Source organism: Ictidomys tridecemlineatus, chromosome 1 (assembly GCF_052094955.1).
Source record: "Ictidomys tridecemlineatus isolate mIctTri1 chromosome 1, mIctTri1.hap1, whole genome shotgun sequence".
Classification (NCBI taxonomy): domain Eukaryota; kingdom Metazoa; phylum Chordata; class Mammalia; order Rodentia; family Sciuridae; genus Ictidomys; species Ictidomys tridecemlineatus.
Genome location: NC_135477.1, coordinates 37,380,887 through 37,406,852, shown reverse-complemented (window position 1 = coordinate 37,406,852; position 25,966 = coordinate 37,380,887). Strand labels below are relative to the sequence as shown.

Sequence of the window (25,966 nt, the reverse complement as noted above, 5' to 3'; positions counted from 1 at the left end):
GCTATTTCTTTATTGAAATACACTGTTGATATTTCCAGGCCAACCTACTAGGTTGATTATAATAAAAGTATTAAACCTAAAAGTAGTTTTCACCTGCTGGAGTAAGTCAATTACATTATGAAAACTTTTAAATTCACTACATTAAGAAAAGAAGTAACTTGGGGGCTGGGGTTGTGGCTCAGTGGTAGAGTGCTCGCCTAGCACATTCGAGGCTCTGGGTTCGATCCCCAGCACCACATAAAAAATAAATAAATAAATAAAATAAAGGCGTTTTATTTAACAAACATACAAAACAAACAAATAAACAAGAAATAACAAAAGATAACAATTTATATTTTCTGTGTAATAACAAAATTTCAATGAGAAAATATTACTTACCATTATCATTAGTTAAGTTGAGCAACACCCCAATGATGGCCCTCATGCAGTCCTCCACTGCTTTGCCAACGTGGTTAGTTACATTTTGGTGAGGCAGAGGCTTACTATCAGCTACACATATGCTGTTCTCAGCACGGTTATATTGCTGAATCAGTTCTTCACAATGCTGTAATGCTCTTAAGAGAAAATAAAATGTATCTCAAGATCATTGTATTGTCATGAGCAACGAATAAATAAAAATAAAAATTAAAAAAGAAAGAAAATAAAATGTACACCATTATGGCAAAAACCATTATACACCAATTTTCTATCTACTTGGGCCTAAAAACTGGCAGATTATATTTTTCCTTCCTATTCTGGAAGTTGTTTTAACTATTCAATCATATACCAAGAATGGGATGTTTCCGTTTATTTTGGAAAAATTAATAATTAAAAAAACCTAACTTTTCTAGTGAAGATAAGTATTAATTACTTAGAGAGTAAATCATTTTTTAAAAAACTTGATATCATTTAAGTTGACATATCTCCTGGCAGTAATAAAAAGATCTGAGCAATACCCAAGAATTCTCAAGCTTCTACCCAAAATAACCAGGAAATAAAATCCTTAAATAAGTCTAGTACTTCTAAAGGCTTTACTTTAAAAAAGTCCAATAAAGAATCAAATTAGCGGTCAGGTGATTCTTTATGTATTATATACCATATAAAACCCTTAAGAGAAAATTCTACCATATTTAATTCATCCTTAGCTGCTGTATGAAATATATGGAGGAAATTTGATAAGGCTCTTTATACAGCTGGGGATGTGGCTCAGTGGTCTAGTGCCCCCGAGTTCAATCCCTGGTATTCCTCCCACCGCCCCAAAAAAGGTGTTCCTCATGATGTCTAACCCCAATTTGTTCTTCTGATGCTTGCAGATGCTGGCAGAATTACTCTGTTGTTGTTGGTAACTCAATTTTCTTAAGTAGAACTGAGCTAAACTGTGGTTATGAAAGGAGGGAAGACACTATATATATACATTGTTGAATCTTTCCACGATATCCCTGTAACTATCCTGGTTCTATTGAAAAGCTCAAATGCCACATGAATGCTTTTTCACTAACACCGAATTCTGACCTCTACTGTCACTTATAAGACATTTGACCCAAATTTCCTAATCAAAATGAAAGAGCTGAAATCTGTCAAAGTAAATACCTCCTTTCCAAGGAACTTGTGAAGGGTTAAGAAGTATACCACTCCCCGCCCTCCCGTAAGGGAGAATAACACATGGTTAACAACTGTAATGTATGTGTTAAGGGTATTAAATGTAATATAAAATATATAAGACAAAAAAGGAAATAGAGGTGATTAGACATTTAAATTTGCTTCAAAATATTATAGAATAGGGAAAAATGAAGGTACAGATAAACACAACTAGTAATTATTAAAGTAATGTATACAAGAGTTTACCACATTTTGTCTACTTAATTTAAGTTTGAAATTATCCTAAATAAAAAGAGGTTAAAACACAGACATACTGGAGTCAGACTGTAGTAGGTTTTCCTTTGATTCGGAAATTGGACATATATCCACACAATAAGGAATTAGAGACTTGGAGTTTAAGATCATTTTTTTCAAAGCAGAGACCTAGAGAAAGTTAACTCCCTATAGTATTGTGCTGGCTAGGCTAAAGGCCAGAGAACTAGGGCACAGAGATAAACTAGGACAGAGATATCAAAAAGAGGCTGTTGTAATAAGATAGAACCAGTACTGGAGACATACATACACTCAGGTTAGAGCATTAGCCTAATTGTGATAAAGGTTGGGCAGGGAGAGTGTGGAATGAAGAAAGGGACATAAGAGAAATGGGGGAAAAGTATAATTGAAGAGCAGCAAAAGAGAGCGAGGAGAGTCTGCTTACAACAAAACTATGGAATATGTAGGCTTATAGCTCAGTGGTAGAGCATTTGCCTAGCATGTGTGAGGCGCTGGGATAGATTCTAAGCATCACATAAAAACAAAGAAATAAAGGTATTATGTCCATCTATAGCAACAACAAAAACAAAGCAAAGCAAAACCCTGAGGACTAATAATACTTAGTGTTTACTATATGATGAAAATAGTTCTTTGCCTAAGATAGTTTAACCAATTCATTAGTATATATCATACATAATTTCAAAAGACTTTAAATGAACTTAAAATTATTTACACAAATATTTATATATATACATTTGAAATATGTGTGTGTATATATATATATAAAATATATTACTAAATATATCAACTAATTTTATTGTACCAACCACCCTAGATAGATAATAGATACAACTATCACCCACACCTTTTAAAGAACCTGCACCAATTAAGTAACCTGTCTAAAGCTATAGAGCAAATGTTATAAAGCTGGACTTCATACCCAGCAATTTTGGCTCCAGAATCTGTATTCCAAACTTTTGCTCTATAATGTATTCTGATTTACAGAAGTTAAAAGAATATTTTATGAAGGAAAGTAAGATGACCTTAATTCCTTTTGGTCAATCCAAGTTATTTTAAACAAATAACATGAGATTTTAGAAAAACTTACTTAGCTGATGAAATAATGAGTTGTGAATCTTTATATGCTATCAAGTAGCTCTGATTCTCTGGATTATGCACTGTTACCTAAAAGGGAAAAATATAAAATTATTTTGGCAATCCCCAACTTTCTCATTGATGCAAACAATACCACTCTACATTGTACCATAAAAGATACAAAGATGAGGAAGAAAAGTCATTGTCATCTAAGTAGGTTCCAGATTTAAAATAACAGCAACCAATTTATTATGAAATTTAGACATCACTATCTTAATTGCTCATTCATAATTAATGTATTCTTTACATTTATTGTAATAAAATGCCAACCACTTTGAATCAGAAATCTTCAGCTTATAAATCAACTAATGCTTTATAAAGTTCCTAAGTGGATTAATTTAGCATAGCATATAATGAAGAAATGACATCTGTATATCTAATGTACCTGAAGCCCTCTAGAAGATAAAAGGGACAATTTTAATTTCCTCTGTGCCAGGAGCTCCTGTAGTTATTTTTAAAAGTACTTAGCTAATTCAACCTTATAAACAAATTATGCATTCAGAAATTTATTGGCAGTAAAATTCTATTCTGTACTGGATGAGGTTTAGTCATTCCTAAGAGCCAAAGAACAAAATATACTTAACTGCAGTTAAATACTGTCATCCACCAAAGCCAAATACTATAATTAAGTTGTGCCTACAATCTGACTGTTAAAAACCCTGCAGGGCTAGGCACAGTGGTACATGCCTATAATGCTAGTGGCTTGGGAGGCTGAGGCAGGAGGATCACAAGTTCAAAGCCAGCCTCAGCAACTTAGTAACATGTTGTCTCAAAATAAAATATAGCCAGGCATGGATGGTGGTGCACACCTGTAATCCCAGCAGCCACAGGCTGAGGCAGGAGGATCAAGAACTCAAAGCCAGCCTCAGTAAAAGCAAGGCGCTAAGCAACTCAGTAGTTGTCTCTAAATACAATAGGGCTGGGAATGTGGCTCAGTAGTTGAGTGCTCAGAGTTCAATCCCTGGTACCCCTCACCCCCAAATAATAAAATATAAAAAGTACCGGGTATGTGGCCCAGTGGTTAAGAACCCCTGGATTCAACCCCTGGTACAGAAACAAATAAACTAAAAACCCTGTATGCAAGGCTTTATTTGGAGCAATGATACATGTATTCTTTTTAATAATAAACTGCTCATTTAAATGTTCATTAAGAATTGGTTGGTAGAAGAATGTACTAATGTTAATTTGGATTAACAAATGTAAAACTCTAGGAGATATATAAAATATTTGGCAGTTACACACAAACACATACATGCATCCAAACACAATTGAGTAATGTTGGAACTGGAGCTCAGTGGCAGAGCACTTGACTAGCATTGTGAGGCACTGGCTTTGATCCTTAGCACCACATAAAAAACTAAACAAAGGCGTGCTGTGGATCTACAACTATAAAAATAAAAAAAGACTGAGTAATAGCCAGAGAGCAGTGGGGCTGGGGATGTGGCTCAAGCCTGGCATGCAGTGCAGCCCGGGTTCAATCCTCAGCACCACATACAAACAAAGATGCTGTGTCTGCCGAAAACTGAAAAATAAATATTAAAAATTCTCTCTCTAAAAAAGAAAAAAAAAATAGCCAGAGAGCAGTGATGCAACCCTGTAATCCCAGCTACCCAGGAGGCTATGGCAGGATGATTTCAAGTGTAAGGCCAGCTTGGCCAACTTAGGAAGTCGATCTAAAAATAAAATAAAAAGGGCTGGAATGTACCCCAGTGGTAGAGCACTTACCACCTACAATATGTGAGGCCTGGATTCAAACCCCAATATAGTAACGCAGGGAGATGGGAGATAGTGAATAATTTTCCCAAATAGTTAACCATACTTACACTTTCTAAAACTCGTAAACATCTCTCTGCTCCCCATAATGAAGCTACTAGTTTCTCTTCATCCTCATCTTTACTTAAATGATCCACACATTCTTTTACTAGATTAAAAAAAAAAAAAAAGAATATGTCAATACATCTTATCACCTCAATACTTACCCTTAGCTAAGTCATCTGTTACATGCTATGAATATGCTGGAACCTATGAGAACATTGTTTATTCTGTTTGATTTATGAGATTTTTAAATGTATGATAACTCTTATTATTTCCACAAACCCTTAATATCAAAGTATTGCTGGTCTCTGCTTCAAAAGTTAGATTTTTCAAGATAGTACTAAAAGAACAGACCTTTTACATTTAACAAAGTAATTTTTAAGTATATAAGTAGAATAGTTTCTTCAGACTTTAAATAATACATAAAACATTATGCATGTACATATCCATACCTTTATCTACAATATGATCCAGACCACCCAAAAGCCGGAGTTCTTCTTTAAACCAGTCTCCTGCTCGTTTAGAAGTAAGGGACAGCAATGTCTCCATAGCTAAATGCCCAGTCTAAAAATCAGAAGCACCATTAATGAATACAGACTCTTAACAATAATTCTGAGGCAGAATTTTAGAGCCTGTTTTCCTTTACAAAATTTACTGCATGCTACCAACACACAAAGTTTGCTTACTTTTTAATAGAATACTAAGTGCTTTTATATCTAAGGGCTTTTTATATGTAAAGTTGGACCAACTTTTATTAGAATTGTCTACACTGAAGAAATATTTTTAACTACATAACTTATTTTTATAGGGGGGAAAAGTAGTTTATTTTTTGTCAGTTCAATGTAATATATATTTCTATTATATTTCTATAGTACCGAGGATCAAGTGTAGGACTGTGGACTCAAAGTAGGTACATGTACCTATACATATACATTTAATCATAAATCAATATATTAATTTACCACAAAGGATATAACAAATAACCACTTTCCAAAGCAAATTATAGGAATGCCACTTAAACACTTTAAACAACCTAAGGGTAGAAAATGGTAATTTGAACCCTATGTTCACCTAAGGGCTGCAGACTGATCAGACTTAAATTTTTATATTGCAAGGCCGCATGTGCCCACTACGAGAAAATATACTCTGGAAATAACTGATGCTTCAGGACCACAGGCAGAAGAAGCTAAAAGGTAAGAGCCATACAGCCTTGATAGTGTGTTTTTTTTTCTCTCTGTATTTAACTATTGTTTTTCTTTTTTAAAGCATGTAGTAACTTCCAAACAAAGAGCAATCTGGTTCTTGATGTAATAAAGGAACTTTAGCGTAACAGAAGAAATGCTTTAATTAGCAAAGACTAAAAAGACCTGGTTTTCTTTCCACAGCTTCTGCCCTTCAAAGATGCAAATTTATAACCTGGCCTAAATTATATTTGGAACTGAATATAAATTAGATATTTACAAATACAAACAAAAGATCTTAGCAGAGAAAATCTTAGTATTATAAAATTAGAAGAGGGATCTAGAATACTTCATTATCTAGTTTTTATAAAAAAACAAAATTGTTGTTCAAGGTGACAAATGCAGAACGAGAATCCAATACCACAAAAACAGATTCACTTGTTCCCAGTTCTCATCCTAATAACCTCAAAGAATAATTTAATGACCAAATTTAATTGGTCAGTTCATAGGAGTGAAACTAAAGTCCAATGAGACATTCTTTCTTTAGCAAAAAAGAATATAATTTAATATTAAAGAAAACTTTCTTATTTTATTAGAAAGGATCTTTACTATTTGTTTCTAATAGCATAAAAAAGAATCTTTGATATTTTAGGTTAAATTAGTATATTATAAATAGCCTATTATTTAAGCATTTTATTTGAAAATTGAAATAGACTTCCAAAGCCAAATCACTACTCTGAAACTGTTAGCTCTCGGCTATTTAATATATCTGAAAACAATATGTTATTGCTGTAAATTATTTTTCAGTGGCACATCAGAAGTAAAAAAAAAAAAAATCCTTATTTTTGTTCCAGGGAATTAAACTCAGGTACTTTACCACTGAGCTACATCTCCAGCAACCCCACCCCTACCCCACCCTCTAATTTTTATTTTGAGACAGGGTCTTACTAAGCTGCTGAGCCTGGCCTGAAACTTGCAATCCTCCTCCCTCAGCTTCTAAGTCACTGGGATCATAGGCGAGTGCCACCGTGCCTGTCATTAACAATATATTTCAAGGCAGAACTGAAGCAATTTATGTAACAAACAAAACTAATGTGTAGGGGACAGTTTTTGAACAAAACCACTTATCTACTATACAATTTTAAGACAAACATATTAGAAAGAATAGCTGGCACTGGGGGGATAAAAGAAGTATCCTAAAATTAGCCACGATGCTTTGGTTTAAATATGCAAGTCAAGTAATTAATACATGGTAGGACAATTTTTATACTCATATTTCATCCTAATAAACTCAATGAAACATGGCACAAATTCATTGAACAAGTTTATCATCATGTTAATAGTGGATACCTAAACTGAGCCTTAAGGTTGAGCAATACAGAAAACATGAATAAACAAACAAATAAATAAAAGCACATTCAATCATGCAGCAAATAAAAATTACAGGCACAAATTTACTCTCTGATAACTTCAAAAAATTAGTAGCATAAATAAAAATTACAAATAAGTTTTAAAGGTAGTATAGTATACAGAGAGTATGATAATGTGGAAGAAACATTGATGTGCCATCTGAGCACAAGACCTATTTTTCCAATTCTAGTATGTGAAGAGTACTGAATATATGTTATTTTGTACATTACCACTTAGTTTGCTCTCCTCCTACCCCAACCCCTTTGCCAGAATCCATTACCAACTCTACCTTAACTAAATAGAGTTAAGTGTCAAATGGTGCAGTATTCAGTTGAGTAGGCAATAAGTGAAAATGTTTTACACTTAAAAGACAGGTTATATAATGAACAAATCTTGTGGTAATGCCTGCCTGCAATCCCAGAGACTCAGGAGGCTGAGTCAAAGAGGATTCCAAGTTCAAGGTCAGCATCAGCAACCTTATTAAGACCCTGCCTCAAAACAAAAAATAAAAAGGGCTGGGAATGTAGTTCAGCCATAACATATCCCTAGGTTCAATTCCCAGTATCAAAAAAAAAAAGGCAAGAACCTAGCAATCTTCCTTATAAGACTTCAGAGACACTCTGAAATAAACAGTTGCTTCCTACTGAAAAATAGCTCTTGTAAATCCTCTGAAATTTAATTCCTGAAATTCAGAGAATAAAAATTCAAACTGCTAATAACCTAAAGTAGGAGGAAAGATGAAAGAGGAAGGGAAAACATGAGAAAAGGATTAGACAAAATATATTTATTGGCAAAGAAACAAAAACAAAAACAAAAACCCTACACATAGATGAGCTAGTTTCAAAATTTCAGAGAGGAAGTGCTTAAATTTGGCAAGCTGTAAATCAAGGTTAGAACGGTTAAATTATTAGTTCAAAGCCAAAAAGTCATCCTTACTTTATAATGAAAGAAAGGAAAAAACCCACCGTTATATTTTCTAGATCAAGATGCTTATTGTGTACAGTTTCACACAGTCTTCGGATTTTTTCTTTAATTTTGTTCATGTCTTTTTCATTCAGTAGCTTAGCTGATGAAGCATCTTGTTCCAGTTCCAAAAGTCGAATCATTAGATCTAGGCTTGCTCTATCAAGATCCATGTTTAAACGATCTCTACTTAATATGTACATGAGGGCAGCTGTGCAGAGAGATAGATTCTTCAACAGATGGAAAAAAAAAAAGAATAAGAAAAAAAAAGCAATTACCAACAATCTCATTTAAGAAATAAGACCGTTATTGCCATTTATTTAAAAGTTAAAAAGTGGACTGGGGATATAGCACGACTGGTAGAGTACTTGCCTTGCATTGGCCCTGGGTTCAATCAGATAGATAGATAAGATTAAAATGTACCAGGTGCCACCAGCCTGCAAAGCCAGCTATTTGGGAAGCTGAAGCAGGAAAACTTGCAACTTTGAACCTCAACAAGCAATTAAAAAGGGGCTGGGGGGCTGAGGATGTGGCTCAAGCGGTAGTGCGCTCGCCTGGCATGCGTGCGGCCCAGGTTTGATCCTCAGCACCACATACAAAGATGTTGTGTCTGCCGAAAACTAAAAAATAAATATTAAAAAAAGGAGGGGGGGTTGGGGATGAAGCTCAGTGGTAGAGTACCCCTGGGTTTAATTCCCCGTATGACCAAAAAAAAGTTTAGTAAGCCTAAAACTCATTGTTCATTGTTTTAGAAACTTTGAAAATGTCTGATTCAGTGGTATCCCTAAAATTCTAGGGAAGCATTAAATAAAGTAAATAAATTTAGAAAACACTGTTTCTTCAAGTATTCCTCTTGATGGATGTTCCCTATATAAATGTTCCCAAACTGAAAGAATATATGTTGAATTATAGATTTCTTTGGCCATTTTCTGCTAAATAAAAAGTTTACAACAGTTTTTTAGACATATACACATATATGTAAAACCTATTACAATATCTTTTTATTCTCTATGATAGACAAAATTTTAGTTCAAAATTGGTATATAATCATGTTTCCAAAACTTAGCATACCTTTTCCCTGCAAAACATACACAGATCAGTTTGCATCAATGTACATTAACTTACAATGCTGAAATAAACATTTACAGTAGGTGCCACAAGCTACAAATATTCAAGATGACATATTTTAGAATAATGTATGGAAATACAATACAGTCAGCATTTGGTATTTATATCCAAATTCAACCAACCATGGAGCCAAAAATATCAGAAGGGGGAAAAAAAAAAATCCAAGGGTACTGAATATCTATCTACAACCCCTTTTCCTTGTTATTGTTCCCTAAATAGTAGAATTTACACTGTATCACGTATTTTAAATAATCTAGAGATGATTTAAAGCATAAAGGAGGATATGCATAAGTTACACACAAATACCACACAATTTTATATATCGGACCTAAGGATTTTATCATCTGTGGAGGTCCTGGAACCAATTTCCCACAGATATCAAGGGATGACTATGTAACAAAATGCCTTATACTTGAGATATTCTGATATTTGAGATATTCTCTATTATTTCAACGTATAGAAACAAAATTTACTATCTGAAGATTTAAACTTTTTGAACTAGTTAATATTCCAGGCTAAAAAATAATCAAAAAATAAAAATAAAAAGATTAAAATTTGAAACTCCCAAAGTAGAGAAACTTAAGACATTTAATTATGCAAGTGATGAAATGTTTAAATCAATTAAATTATTTGCAAAAATTAAGATTCCAAGTAAAGGCCTCGAGGAATCCACTGATCCTGACTAAACACAGTTAACATTTCAGAGTCCATTCTTCTTCTCCTTTTTAATCTTTTTTTTTTAGTTGTTGATGGTACTTTATTTTATTTGCTTATTTATATGTGGTGCAAGTGTACAAGGCAAGTGCTCTACCGCTGAGCTACAACTCCAGCCCCTCAGAGTCCATTCTTAAACACAACAAAGCAAACTACTTCTTAATTTTCATCTCTTCTCCCTTCTTATTTTCTGTGCTACAAACGTAACAGAGTTATTTAGGACCTACTCAAGGTTAAGCACATTACTTTTGGTCTCAGAAGACTCAGACTGTGTCACCCAATCTGTAGTAGGGACATAATGTCCTTGAAAAGAAATATAATAAGGCAATCAATCTTAAAATACCACTATTGATAATGATTAGCAATGAAGATTATTCTCTTCCATTTCTGAACATTAAAATTGATATTAGTACTTATGCTTTACTATTGAGAAAAAGCATCAAAGACAATAAAGTGAAGAATTTAATCCCTTCAACAATTCAGCTATCTTTCAGATTCAACACTGGACAAAATGTTTAAAAATTAGGTTCTATTTCAGAACTTTTTTATTCATACTATTCATACTATTAATATCAAACTACATTAGAAGATTTTTGACAGTAGTCCTTAGTAGAGGAAATCATGCTTACAGAATTAAATAACCAGTATGGAATATTAGCCATTATAAGTAAGTAAAATTTTAGCATAAATTGATGAATTAAGAAAAAAATAGGGGGCTGGGGATGTGGCTCAAGCAGTAAGTAACACGCTCGCCTGTCATGCGTGTGGCCCGGGCTCAATCTTCAGCACTACATACAAACAAAGATGTTGTGTCCGCCGAAAACTAAAAAATAAATATTAAAATTCTCTCTCTCTCTTTTAAAAAAAAAAAAGGAAGAAAGAAAAAAAAAACTGGGCTGAAGTTGTGGCTCAGCAGTAGAGCGTGCATCTAGCATGCGCGAGGCTATAGGTTCGATCTTCAGCACCACATAAAAATAAATAAAATTAAAAAAAAAAAAAAAGAAAGAAAAGAAAAAGAAAAAGAATACTGCCGAGAACATAATCAAGTGAAATGTTAAACAAAAAGTTACAACATTAAATTCTACATGTTCAGCAAATAAAATGAACCTAAGTATAATTAGGATATATTTATAAGAATATTCAGTGAGGGTATTTTTTTATAGTCCATCAGACCAAAATTTCTCAATAATGTTTCCCAATCTCAGAAACTTAAAATACCTGATGGTGCTGGGAATCATCCAAAGTTTTAAAGACCATGGCGACCATTCCATGTGCTCTCAGGTGCATTCGAAAACTGGGCATGGCACATTTAGTAGCCAAGCTAATAACACTAGAAGAAAGTAGACAATGTTCAGAAACGTGAAAAGAGCTATATTAGTTTTTGTTTGCATAATGTCAAAACAAGGGAGAGGAAAAAAAAAAAGGAGGAATCAGAGTCAAAGTTTTGCCCATATCAATTCTAATAGAAAAACCATAAGCAAGGTTGGAGGTGGTGAGAACATTTGCCTAGCATGCTACAGGTCCTGGGTTCAATGACTAGCACCAAAAAACCCCAACAAAACAAAAAAAAACTAAAACATATGGGCAAAATCAAATTATTAATATACCGATGCTTAGTATGTGATTGGGTATAGTTATTTTTAAAACAATGACTGTCTATTCCTTACATTACTACTATCATAAAAAGCATGAAGACCCAGCTACATTTCATAAAGCTTCTGATATGAAAACTATAAATAATTACACTTGATTGGATATACTCCAATTGACCAGATAATTCAACCAAACCATGACATTTGATCAATTATACTATGCAAAAGATGATTCATATCACAGGATACTTAAGTTCTCACCTAATTCATTACTTGATGCTTGAAATTGAGATGGCAGGAGAAAAAAAAAAAACTTTAGTACACTATTTTTTTAAGCATCTAGAAATTACACTTATACTATGCTAAAAAGACTGATCACTGGGGCTGGGGATGCAGCTCAAGAGGTAGTGCGCTCACCTGGCATGCATGAGGCACTGGGTTAGATCCTCACCACATAAAAATAAGATATTGTGTCCACCCAAAACTAAAAAATAAATTTTAAAAAAAAGGACTGATCACCCAGTTTTCTCTATATTATATATGACCAGATTCTTTATAAGAAACTGATCACATTTTAATACATTGTTGGCTATACACGATGAAAAAATGTCTGGCTTTCTCTGGCAATACCCAGGTGAAAAAAATTAGTAAAATATAACATGCACATAGTTATAAGATCTTACCTAAGGCAACGTGTGTTTAGAGGCTGAGTGCTCTTTAAGCCACTTAACAAGTACTCAATGTCATCAGTGAATTCTTGATTTTCACCAAATTCCACCACATCATTGAAGTGCTTCACGTGCTGAACAACAGTATATAACTGCCAAGAAAAAAATAAGTCCACCTCTTTTGTAACTATGAACTAGCATACTTGCATCTACAGGTCCACTATATTTCACATCAAAGTATATACATCAGTTTGTTAGATGGCAACAAAAATATTTTTTTAAAACACTGGTATGTTGTAGGACAAGATAATTTTGTGGTTCAAACTGCTGCTATCAGGGTACTGATATTTGTTCAAGACATTAAAATGCTAAATGTTACATACAAAAATCTATCCACGTGCAGTAAAACTGTATTTGGCTGCTTACTTCTTTGTCTTCTTTTCTGCATTTCAGTGCAGTAACTATATCTTGGTAGGGCTGAGTAGGTATTGTCACAGTTTTTATCACTTTGAGTGGTGGTGCAGGAGCCTTAAAAACTCCATCATCTTTTTGATTTGGTTCCTTTGAAGACAGCCTCACCTATTAATAAAGTTGTATTCAATTAGTTGGTCTAAGTAAATATATTTTAAAAAGTAACATCTTGCCTATCTGACAAATTTAGTTTTTTTAAAATAAGAGTTTTTTAAAAAGGGGGAGGAAGGGAGGCTTCTAAAAGGTCCTAAGAGATACTTTAAATTCCATGCACTACTAGGTAAGACTTGATTTACACACAAAAGAACCACTCAGAAATTGCTTCTGGTCTTTTAAATCTTTTAACCTTTAAATATAACTTGTTATTTGTCTCCAGGACCATTCAAAGAATTAAGAACCACAATTGCATGCATAAATAGCATTGATAAGCAGCTAGGGACGGGATGGAAAAAACAAAACAGACCAAAGAATCCTGGAAATATAGGAAGCCGAAGTAGTTTAGAGTAGAAATAAACAGCTATCAATAACATAGCATACATCAACATGGTAGATAATTATTAGTACACATAATGATGAGTTTATACTATCAAAAGGAATTTTAATATAGTCAACTTAAGAAAGGAAAAGTATACAATGAGTTTTAGAAATATCGCTATTCCTAAAACTGAGGATAAGGCTCAGTGGTCGAGTGTTTCCCTACCATACACAAGGCCCTAGGTTCACTCCCCAGCATCAAAAAACAAACAACCCCCCCCCAAAAAATTCTTTATCCTCAATATTGTTGTTGTTTTTTACAAAAAAGTCATTCCTTGACAATAGCTTTAGATGACCAAAGCCTTAGTTGTTAACCTGGTAGTTTTAATGTCTGATATTCTGAAGCAAACGTTTCAATAATAATCTTTCTTCAATTCAGTTTTTGAATTGAAAAGAAATGCTAGATGGAGTACAGAAGGGCTTCCCCTCTGAAAAGTAAATTAAGAAGAGAAAGCCACTTTGATATCCATGTAGAATACAATTGACAGAATAGCTGTTAGTGGTCAATACAAATTTCAAATAAGGAAAATATGTTCCTAAATACTAATTCCTATAATTTTTTAAAAATGTGGGTCATAAGTTAAAAGATCCTTATCTTTTAAGGCTTTCATTTATGACCTATAAGGTATAAGTATTCTACTACTCTACCCACAATCCTCACTTTTCTCAATTATTTAAATTGAAGCTACTAAATTTCAGTGAGGGAGACCAAAATACACTGATAAATAGAAAACTCAAAGACTTACACATTATGAATATAAGACAGTAACTGCTTAAGATAGGAATTTACAACTTTAATATTAAAGAACACAAAATAAAAAACTTTGGTACACTTACTGTGACACTCTGAGGTTTTACTGCTGGTGGCCCAGGTAGTTCTTCTGAGTCTGGATGGTTCCAATGTCTAGCATTGTATACAGCTTTTGTAGGTGACTAGAGAAATAAGAAAAAGATTAACTGCCTCCATTTTACTTTGCATACTTATGAATAAACATATATCCCAGAGGAAGAAAGATGAGTGCTATTACCATCAGGTTCCCATTTGTATGGCAGACATACTCACTGTGGTATTTGGTCATAAAACTGGGCAGCTGGTACGCTGTGCAAATATACCCAAAAGATGGCACTTGAGTGTGAACCTCTTGCCATGCTTGTAGTAACTTAATTCAATAATATTTAGTTCAATATCTGGCAAATTTTATTCCTCACACTATATGTTCAATCTTCCAAAAATAAGAACCAAGCAGCTTATTACAGGCAATAAAGGTCCATACTCATTTCCATGAAATGATTGAGCCCAGTTGTGTACATCATTTGAAGTTTTCAAATTTCATAAAATATGGGACATATACCTTACAAGAAACAGTGGAGGTTTAAAGGAGTACCATGTAATAATATTCATGAATTCTGCAGCAAAATGTTTTAAGTGTTCACACTAAAATCGATAATGATGTAAACTGCCTTGCATTAATTCAGGTTACTCTGTTGTCAAATCAATTTATTAAACCTTATGAAAACAAACTGTTTTGAAACTATAAATTTCAAGAATTAAGAATAACTAAATCTATAAAAATCAATCCATAGGATTAAATCTGCATAAAAGAAAAAAAAAACCTTTCAAAAGAAAACTGATTAAACAAAGACTGACAACAAAAAAAGTCCTCAGCATACATCCAAAGGATTTAAAATCAGCATACTACAGCAATGCAGCCACATCAATGTTTACAGCAGCACAAATCACAACAACTAAGCAATGGAGCCAACCTAGTTGCCCTTCAACAGATGAAAAGATAAAGCAATTGTGATATATATGTAAAATGGAATATTACTCAGCCATAAAGAATGACTTTATGGCATTTGCAAGTAAATGGATGGATCTGGAGACTATTGTGCTAAGTGAAATAGGCCAATCCCCCAAACCAAAGGTTGAAAATAAATCCACCCGCCCCCAAGGGGAGTAGTTCAGTAGATTAGACAAAGGGGAATGAAAAGGGAGAGGGGACAGAAATAGGAAAGACAGTAGAATGAACATAATATAATTTTTCCTATGTACATATATGAAAATACTTCAGTGAATCCTACCATCATGTACACCCACAAGAATGGGGTCCCAATTAGAATTAAGATATTACATGTTTGTGTAATTATATAATAATGGATTCTATTGTCATTATAAATAAAAAGAACCAGCAAAAAAAGTAACAACTCATCTTTTCTGTCCTTTACGAAAGTGAAATTATCTCTTTTAAATTTGAAATAAATTTGATTTTTTAACAGATTTTCTGTTTATATTTTAAGTACTATACATAAAAAATAAGAGAAAAAAAGGGAAAGCATACTTCAAGACTGATGAAAAATCTACATTCTCATTATTCATATATACCAAGTTTACATAAACTGGTGATTCATTAGTAGTCTAAAAAATTTAAGCACTCATACAATGACTTGATCAGGTCTTCCAATGCACAAGGCACAGATATAGACAAAAGATTTAAAAACCTAGCTCTTTATTACTTTTTATACTCCTCTTGAACATCACCTATATTAGATCCTTGATTTGAGCAAATTCTAATACCCCCAGTCCAGTCAGAGCTCAGGCTTTTGTTAAGAATAGGTATCACACGCTGGGGTTGTAACTCAGTGACAGAATGCTTGCTTAGCATGTGCAAGGCCCTGGCTTCTATCTCTAGCACACACTCTCACCACCACAAAAAGAAAAAAGAACAGGTGTCTCAAAACTAAATCATTTTCTTTCCTTCTAGAAAGTATTGACTCTAGATAATGATCTTTTAGTTAATAAAAAGGTTGTCTAGTTCCACACATAACAAAATTAGCACAGCAGCTAGCTCATGGTGCTAAATTAAAAAACAAGAAGAGTACACTAAACAATAGATGCCATGTTAAGTATTAAATATCACTGTTAATTGTTATGTTGCACCATGCAGTGTGACACATAAGAAAACTAAGAAGTGGTCTATCCACCTCACAGGGACTGGGATTAACAAATGGGAAACATGACTTAAAAACACTGTTAACAAATGTTATTACAAAGAACAGCAGACTGGCAGAACACTATTCTAGTCATCTCAAAAGCCCCTGAGGCACAATAGCATGCAGAAAAACTGAATATCATATATATTAAAAGGTCATATTAAATTAACTTTTTGTTTACTCTGTTCAACAATCAATTTGATAAAAACTATTATATTTTAAAAGTTTTTGGTGATATTTTGCCATTTTAATGTTAATGAGTAATTCTAAGAAAAAGATTCACTTAGAACTTTTCCTTCAGTTCTACTTTAAAGTCTACAAAGTTATAGGGCTTAATATGGAGGAGGAGAGCTAATGAAGATCTACCTAAAAATTAAATAACATCTGATACGTAGAGCAGGTACACACACAAGGGGGAGAAGAGTTAAAAACAGGAAAGGAGAAAAAGAAGGCACAATCACTCACTCTAAGCTCCTCACTTGATTCTAAAATGATACAAGAGCTGGACATGGTGGCACCACCTTCAATCCTAGTGTCTCAGGTTGAGTCAGGAGGATGAAAAGTTCATGACTAGCCTTGGAATTTAAAGAGACTCCTCTCAAAATAGAAAATAAAGGGGGGGGGCGGGTTGGAGATACAGCTCAGTGGTAAAGTGCTGCTGGGTTCAATCCCCACAACAAAAATACATAAGTAAATAAAATGACACAAGAATTCTACATTCTCCTAAGTGAACTATGTAAGCTATACAACACAGATGTCACATTCTAACTTCATTCAAAGTGAAGTTTTCATTCATTTCAAAAGTATTTGAAAATACCAAACAGCAATTAAATTTCATGGAAAATCAAAATCATCTATATTGAAATAGGAGAATAAAAGGTAAATAGGAAACACAAAGAAGAACAAGGAGAATGTAATTTTAATCTGAAAACCTGTGCTAAAAAGTTCCTTGAATCTTTACACAAAGATGTATGCCTCCTAGGCCTACTGTTCCCCAAGCCACTTTTTCCTCAGGCCTGTCATTTCCAAAATTTCCCGAAATCTACAAATCTTTATTCATAATCTTAAGTAACTGGAAATTCAGCCATGTAAGAAAAATGGCCTGTGCACTGTTAATTAGCCCCCCAATAATATGTACTTTTAGAATAGATGAGCAAAACCTACAATATAGGATACTTTCTCAATGCCATCTATTATCAGATAATGGAGAAAAAAATCAACTTAAGGGTCCTGAGAACAGCCAGACCACCATAAGCCCTCTCACTACCACCAGACTGATGACATTCCCACATCTTTTCACACCCCCTCTCAGTTTTCCTTAAAACAAGCCCGAGACTCCAAAAGGTATGCCTCATTCTCAATCTGCTTTCTCCTGTGAATGTGTACTTCTTGCTTTTCTAAATTAATTTCTACTTGTGTCTTTTACCTGACACATCTAGAAATTCTTTCTTTACTTTTGTCCTAAGTTGATTTCATTTCTACTTGATATAATATCTAGATGTTATTTAATTTTTAGATAGATGTATCCATAGCAGTTCCCCTCCCCCATATTAAGATATATAACTTCATAAGACCTTGAAATAAAACCCAAGGTCTCATTCTCCAGAACCTCCTTGGATCACCTCTGGTGACTACCATTTTAAATCTAGCTAAGGTAGCATACTCCTATAGTCCCATAAACTCTGGAGGCTGTGGCAAGAGGATCACAAGTTTAAAACCAACCTCAAGAACTTCTCAAGACCTTGTCTAAAAATAATTTTTTAAAAAGAGAGCTAGAGATGTGGCTCAGTGCTTAACAACCCCTGGGTTCCATTCCTCAAAAATCTTTAACTGGGTCATTCTGAGTACATCACCAGGTATATTTGTCTTTAATCTTATTTTGATTTTATTTTGGTTTAAAAAGCAGATAAACAGCATAATCCAGATTCCTTGACCTTTTCTTTTGTTAAAAGAATTTGTGACTTGTTTGCTTTGCAAGCTAATGACAATATCTGGAATAACAACAACAACAAAACCCTTTTAAATACTCTTTAACATTCTAAAGATTTCAAAACATTTTAGCACATTTCAAGTACTAGTTATCTTAAACATCCTCTATCCTCTATTGTTCAGTTGTCCAGGGGCACAACAAAAAAAAGATGAATTTCAAATGTAATCCTCCATTAAAATCTAGCTAAGGTGGCACTTATCTATAGGAGATAATCTAGTTTCTATGAAAACAATGGATAAAAATTGGTTCTTACAATTACAGTACCAAGACAGTCAAAATAGTGATAAACAGATTGGCTTGTTGAATTACAATCATAAACCAGAAGAAAGAAGAGTTCCTTCCTGAAAACCTAAGGAGAAATGACAATATTATGCTATTCTCAATTGAACTGGATCCTAAAGGGGGAAAAATTTGGCTGTTTTTAAGTCATATTAATTAAAAAAAAAAAACAGAACCAAGTTTATTTATAAATTTTAAACAAGACTATATACTAAGTGAGTACAAAAACAATAAGCCGATTAAAATCCATCCAGCCTTATCCACAATAGATTTCATGAAAACAGAAATGCACTCTCATTAGTAATTCAACCAGCATGAAGTACAACTAAAAAACTCTATACAGTGCTGAAATGCATAACTGTGTGTGTGTATATGGTATTTTAGTGCCAATTCAAAAATGGGGAAGGAAAGGGGGAAAAAAAAATCAATCTGGAGCTTTTTTTTCCCCTTTAGAAAATTTTCAAAATAGGTGGCAAAAGCAGTAGAATAATGAAGAAGAAAGTGTTACAAAGATTATCTTTTAGCTCTATAATCTCAAATTATCCTAAACTAAGGGAAAAACCTCACATTAGATATTCAAAGCATTAAATTACTTAAGAGAAAACTACAAAAATCCCTAAATAAAACCTACCATGTCTATTTTAGTAACTACACTCTGTAAAATGTAATACAGAAGACTGTGTGAAAAATTTACAGCTAAAGGGAAAGAAGGGAAATAAGAGACATCTGGCTATTACTATTAAAAAAAAAAAATGAAAGGGAAGAGTGGAAAACAATAAAGTCCATTCCCTCCAAGGGGTGGATAATAGGCTGGAACAGATCTTGGATGAAGTCACTCTTCACTGAACTCAGCTTTTTGTATAGTTCTGACTTTTGGAACCATGCTAATGTCTATATATTCAACCAAAAATAAATTAGATCAATAAGAATAGAAGGAAAAAAACCTCAATGTGCTCCTGTTGCCCACCACAAAGAAGAGGGAAGGAAACAAAGAATCTTTTGAAGATGGGATGATATTGTAGGTATCTGTGTGAACTCATTACTTCTAGAATAGACATGTACATATGCATCAATCTACTACATGCATATGTGTATATTTATATGTATGTAAATGTATATGCATATGCATGCATGTTCTTTATCTCAGTCTGCTAAAAAGGCCAAGAAGCAACAAGCACTCCCACTGACATACCACCATAATCTTCATCTGTAATACCATTCATCTCCAACTAGAATGAATAAGTACCCATCAGAAAATAGGCCTGATTCCAGGAGTAGAGCAGGTACAGAATAAATATGGAATATCATGTTATGCCAGAAAGCAAGGAATGACAGGGACTTAAAAAGGCTCCCCCAGGCCAATCAGGGTAAATTTAGCTCCAAAATAAATACTGTATAAATAATGAGCTATTCAGGAAAAAGAGGAATTCATTAAAGAAGTAAAACTCACAGAAACAAAGTAGAAAGGTGTTTGCCAGTGGCTAGGGAATGGGACTTTGGTACAAGGGTAGAAACTTTCAACTGATCCAGTTCTAGATGTCTAAGTATGATGACTACAGTTAATAAGCATAGAAATTTGCTAAAAGGCCAGACGTTGTGGCTTACGCTTGTAATCCCAGCCTCTTGGGAGGCTGAGGCAGGAGGATCACAAGTTCAAAGCCAGCCTCAGCAAAAGTAAGGTGCTAAGCAACTCAGTGAGACCCTGTCTTTAAACAGACTACAAAATAGGGCTGGGGATGTGGCTCAGTGGTCGAGTGCCCCTGAGTTCAATCCCCAGGACAAAAAAAATTTGCTATGAGATCTTAAGCATCTTAACCAAGAATACACGTCCACAGAAAATGGCAACTATGTGAAATGATGGATATGTTAAATCACCTTGATGCTGGTAATGTATATTTACATCAAAACACCACATTGTATACTACATACAAATACAGATATACACACATATACACTTTTTGTCTATAATCTCAATCAAATCAGGAGGAAAAAAATGAGCTCATATTGACAAAAGAAATAGATAAATAATGTATCCTCATGCTTACAGAACTTCAAAGGACTTTGGAATGTGAAGGGAGTACATGATTTGGACAATTATCATTTTACAACCAATGTAGTAAGCATTGGAACAGGAAAGGATCAACAACTGTACACATACCAAATAAGCACATATTCTAATAAAGAACAGGGCATTTGTAAGTATTCTTTATACAGATTGCTTTTTAGTTACAAGTGAAAAAAAAATAGTGATTATACAGTGGAGAAATGAACAATGCCCAACATCCCTGAGAGTGGCGTCTTGATAAGGACACAAAAAAGACATCTACCTCATACACCACAGTTTGGAATACACAATCTGAATTAATCAGGAAAATATATTCAACTGGCTGGTCGAGGTGGTGCACACCATAATCCCAGTGACTCTGAAGGCTGACAGGATTACAAGTTTAAAGCCAGCCTCAATAATTTAGCGAGACCCTGTCTCAAAATAAAAAACAAAAAGGGCAGGGTACATGGCTCATTGATTAAGCATCCCTGGGTTCCACTGCTGGTACCCAATAATAATAATAATAGTAAGAGAAGAAGAAAATATCAGAACAAACCAAAACTAAGGAGCTCAAGAGGATGAAGAAGACTGATGAATAAAGACCAAAAAAACCGGCTGTGGAAACGCTCTAGATAAAAGGAGACTAGTGACATATAATCAGGAAATTCAATATCTCCCCCTAACTAGATCATGTAATAAAAAATAACAAAACAGATTAGGTAAATAATGTAAAACAATATTATATTCACTAAAGTTGATAACAGTGTGATGTGAATATGTAACTGATTAGGAAATAGAAAATATTGAAGAATAAAGGACTACGATATATAGCCTTTACCTGTATATTCAAGAAAAAATATGTAGGTATATGCATTTGGGTGCTGGGGAGGGATGAAGTATATCCTCATGCTTCATCAAAGTGAAAAAAAAAATGTCAACAGGATAATCAGGAGAAAAGGTGTTTGTATTTTACATTATTTAATTTTGTAAGTTCTCCAGAGAGAGAAGAGGAAGGAAGAAAAGAGATAAAAAAGGAATTACCCAAAATAAAATTTAAAGGGGAAAAAAAGGTAGAATATCAGAATGCATTGGGACATTCATCTGGCCCAATAAATATGAGTAAGTAAAAATTCACTGTGACTGTAAAAATCTGGTTAAAATGACAGATAAAAGCCAGCTGTAAAGCCTGCAGTAGGGCTGGGCATATAGCTCAGTTGGTAGAGTGCTTGCCTCAAATACACAAGGCCCTGGATTCATTCATGCTCCTCAAGATTCTATCTTTCTGCCAGCACTGACCATAAAATATGGCATCCTAAAACCATGACCTAGCCATTGTCCATGAAAAAGCTAACCCCCGTCAGCCGTGGTGGCATATACCTGTAATTCCACCAGTTCAGGTGGCTGGGGCAGGAGGATCATGAGTTCAAAGCCAGCCTCAGCAACTCAGTGAAACCCTGTCTCTAAATAAAACACACACACAAAAAGGGCTGGGATGTGGCTCAGTGATTAAGTGCCTCTGAGTTCAATCCCAAGTACCCCCTAAAAAAAGCTGATCCCAGTGGGAATGTCACCCAGGGTTGTGTGAGCAAGGGGCTACTGCAGGAGCTAATGACTCTCATTATATCCACTGACAAAGGACTATCTGCCTTCCCTAATCAGAGAAATTTCTCAAATGGGCAGGGACCAACCATGGAACAGTTAACAGAAGTATACAGAGACCCAAGATTAAGCTCTCTCTACAATTCCTCATTGGACCCATAGTCAAGTTTCTCACACCCTGTTACAACCCCAACATGGACACCCAAGGTACCATCTGCCTGAACATTTTAAATGACAAGTGTTCCATCTGCATGATATCAGAATCCTCTTGTTCTTTATCTAGAGCTTCTTAAGAGAACCCAACATCGGCAGCTCTTTGAATGTGTATTCACACATGCTACCAACATTAAAAACCAAAACCAAAACGAAACAAAACAAAACAAAACAAAAAAACACACCTCGTAGCTTTTAAACATCTGCAAGAAACCTACTCAAAGCAGATCTCTGGCCAAGTACCTCTTTCCTTGATTTCTATGCAGGACTCTGTATTTTGAACTGTGGGGATTTTTGTTTTGTTTTGTGTTTTTTTAAAACTATCTCTTGTGATACAAATTAAACGAACACATTTGTTTTTTTATAAAAAGATAAAAGAAACGCTGCTGTTTGAAATCATATCAGTGAGAATAAAATACCTCACACACTAGCCTGGAGGATTTAAGTCACTTGATATGGATAGAATCTTGATTTAAGACCCAGACCTGGAGCTTCAAATAAGATTTACTGACAGAATATTCCACAATTACATTAACTTCATAGTTTCCAAGAAAATAGGACCCACAGTGCAGTCTGTAGCTCAGATCTTACATCTACATACATCAAATTTAAACACAGCACTTCTTTGCTATGAGTATTAAATACTGTTAATTCAAATTTCACATAAACTCCAAGTTCTTTCAAAATCTTGTAAAAACTACCACAGTAAGATTCCTCACATTTCCTCTGTTGTGCATTATCTTTTATTGTAATAAGTTAATAAACCACACTGTCAGATTACATGTTTTACCTGCTGACTTTAAGACACTCAAATCGGGATAGGTGTAATTAGAATCTCCAAAGGGGATCAGAGAGGCAAGAAAAATATTAGAAGAAAAGCTGAGTGAAATTTTTCCAAATTTAATGGGGTGACCAATTTTCAAATAGTAAGAAAAGCAAATATTAAATACTAAACAAAGACTTTCTTGTGAAAGATATTTCAAGATCCCCAGAAATCAACATTTATAAAATTCTGCCTCAGACTCTTGGAATTTAATGGTAAAAATTTATGGTCACCATCTTCAAAAAGTTTCCAGTATTGGGCTGGGGTTGTGTCTCAGTGGTAGAGCACTTGCCTAGCATATGCGGGGGCCCTGGGTTCGATCCTCAGCACCACACAAAAATAAATAAATAAAAATAAAGGTATTGTGTGCAACTACAACTAAAAAGTAAATATATATATATATATAAAATATATATAAAAATTCCCAGTATTATGATTAGTATTTACTACTATCATTATATAGGTTGAGTATCCTTTATTCAAAATGCTTAAGATCAGAAGTGCATCAGACTTTTAAATATCTGCATAAATAATGAAAAATCTTGGGGGAAAAATTCAAGCCTTAAACATGAAATTCATTTATGTTTCATATACATCTTATACACATAGCTTGAAGGTGATTTTAAACAATAATTTCATAGGAAAAAAAAGCTTCATAGTTAAAAATTTCCACTGTGGTATGTCAGCACAAACAAGTTTCAGATTTTGAAGCAGGGATTCCAGCTATATGTCAATGAATGGTCACATTAGCAGGAAGTCAGTATCAAGAAACCAAATTCAGTAAACTGTTTTTCAGATGTCTGAATTCTAAATGACCTCTAAAATATATTACAAGATGGAAAAATAAATGAAGATACAAACTATGAACACCCTAACGCATGGAATATGCAAGAGTACGTGTAGTCCTCTCAGTCTGTTAATGTATGACCTAACTGACTTATGTCTCCAGTTTTCATTTCAAGGCTCATTTTCTGATAATGAATTTACAGTGAAGTGTTTTGAACTTTCAAACTTTAGGGGTACCTAAAGAAAATTCAAAGACAAATAGCACTTTTATTCCTTATTGAAATCTTTTCAAATTAAACACACAAGAATTAGACAGTATAGAGAAAATATTCTATAAGTATAGAGAAAATATTCTCTTCTTATTCCTTTTTGTATATCCCCAATCAGCTAGCACACTGAAAGTAATGCAGAATATACTGCATAAAGTGACAAAACCTAATTAAGGGCTGTGGTTGTGGCTCATTGGTAGAGCTCTTGCCTAGCACATGTAAGGCACTGAGTTTGATTCTTAGCACCACATATAAACAAATAAATAATTAAAACTGACTCTTTTCCATACCTAAGCTCAGCCAGAACCCACTTACCTTCAATAATCTTTGCATCATCAACCTAGGAGGTATAAATGGATAACAGTGGCTTTTAACCTTTATACTTTGGTTAATATCACTAAACCAATGATGCAGTCTTTTTTCAGGGTGCATATTCATTAATGTCTCAGGTTTCTAGTCCTTGGGAATATAATGAATCTCATACTACTATCTTGATGACTGGGTCCCAAGATGTTAGGGGAATACCCAAACAGAGCAAAACTAACACTGGAGAAATCAGAAAGAAAAATAAGGTGTTTCACAGAGAGTGAATTCTACCTGCTAATGAAGATACTGTATGGAAAGAATATTTGTTCTTGGGTAAGACGTGGGAGGATTTGTCCTTTAAACTTCTTCATGTTGTAACATTGTTTTTAAGTTGGCAACCTACATAAATTCACTTTATAAAATGAAAATGAATTCACAGAACTACAAAGCTATATTAAACTTTAAAATTGCAGCTTTATGCAATTAAAATGTTCTAATAGAACTGAATATGCAATCATGATTTGTATCAACAAACAAATTTTAATTCAATTGCTCAAAAGCTTACTATCCAGTGTCATACTGAATGACAGAAGGAAAGAAAAAATTTAAGTTCAGAATGTTCCTTCGAGAGTCAGACTAAAGACAGGACCAGATGGGCTCAGCATTAAACAACAGAGAAATGATGAAGTAAAAGCATAATACTTGAGACCTGAAACTAAAGTTGAATTTATGTTAATATTTCCTCAATGATCTAGCATAGCAGCAGCCTTAACTGCAAAACAAGATGGCCAACATCCCAGGTAAAACATAAGCCTCCAAGCACTGAAGGTTAAACTGACTGTACAAACAATGCCTTAAAAGTAGGCAAGAAAAGGCAGCAGCTGAATGGAAAGGTAGAAATAAAATCATGAGCAAGGAGGACATAAGAAATGATCTTAAGTTTATCAGCCTATATAACAGATGCAAATAATGATAGAGAAAAACAAAAATCAGAAGCAAAAACGGTAAAACTGACAAATGATCACTAAAACCTTAATTAGAAACCATAGGTACTTCAATTCAGATATGCTCCAACCCAATCCTTTAAAGTCTCTATTTTCCCTAACAAATGACAACATTTCTGAGTCATTATTTCTACACTGTTCTTAAAAGTTTTCCTTGCCCTCCTCATCTTCTTTCTGCCACACCTATTCTCCCAACTA

The 25,966-nt window shown here is 34.0% G+C and overlaps 1 protein-coding gene across 2 annotated transcripts in view; it reads right to left on the bottom strand.

Moving 5' to 3' along the window:
• Wapl (WAPL cohesin release factor) overlaps positions 1-25,966 on the bottom strand; it is a 77,859-nt gene that overhangs the window by 14,904 nt on the left and 36,989 nt on the right. For both annotated transcript variants that reach the window (XM_013365310.3, XM_021720399.3), the window contains exons 5-13: positions 14,299-14,394; positions 12,883-13,035; positions 12,472-12,608; positions 11,415-11,526; positions 8,357-8,584; positions 5,253-5,364; positions 4,809-4,906; positions 2,939-3,015; positions 379-554 (exon numbers count right to left, since the gene is read on the bottom strand). In XM_013365310.3, coding sequence (XP_013220764.1) covers positions 379-554; positions 2,939-3,015; positions 4,809-4,906; positions 5,253-5,364; positions 8,357-8,584; positions 11,415-11,526; positions 12,472-12,608; positions 12,883-13,035; positions 14,299-14,394 — 1,189 coding nt within the window. The remainder of the gene's footprint in view (positions 1-378; positions 555-2,938; positions 3,016-4,808; positions 4,907-5,252; positions 5,365-8,356; positions 8,585-11,414; positions 11,527-12,471; positions 12,609-12,882; positions 13,036-14,298; positions 14,395-25,966) is intronic.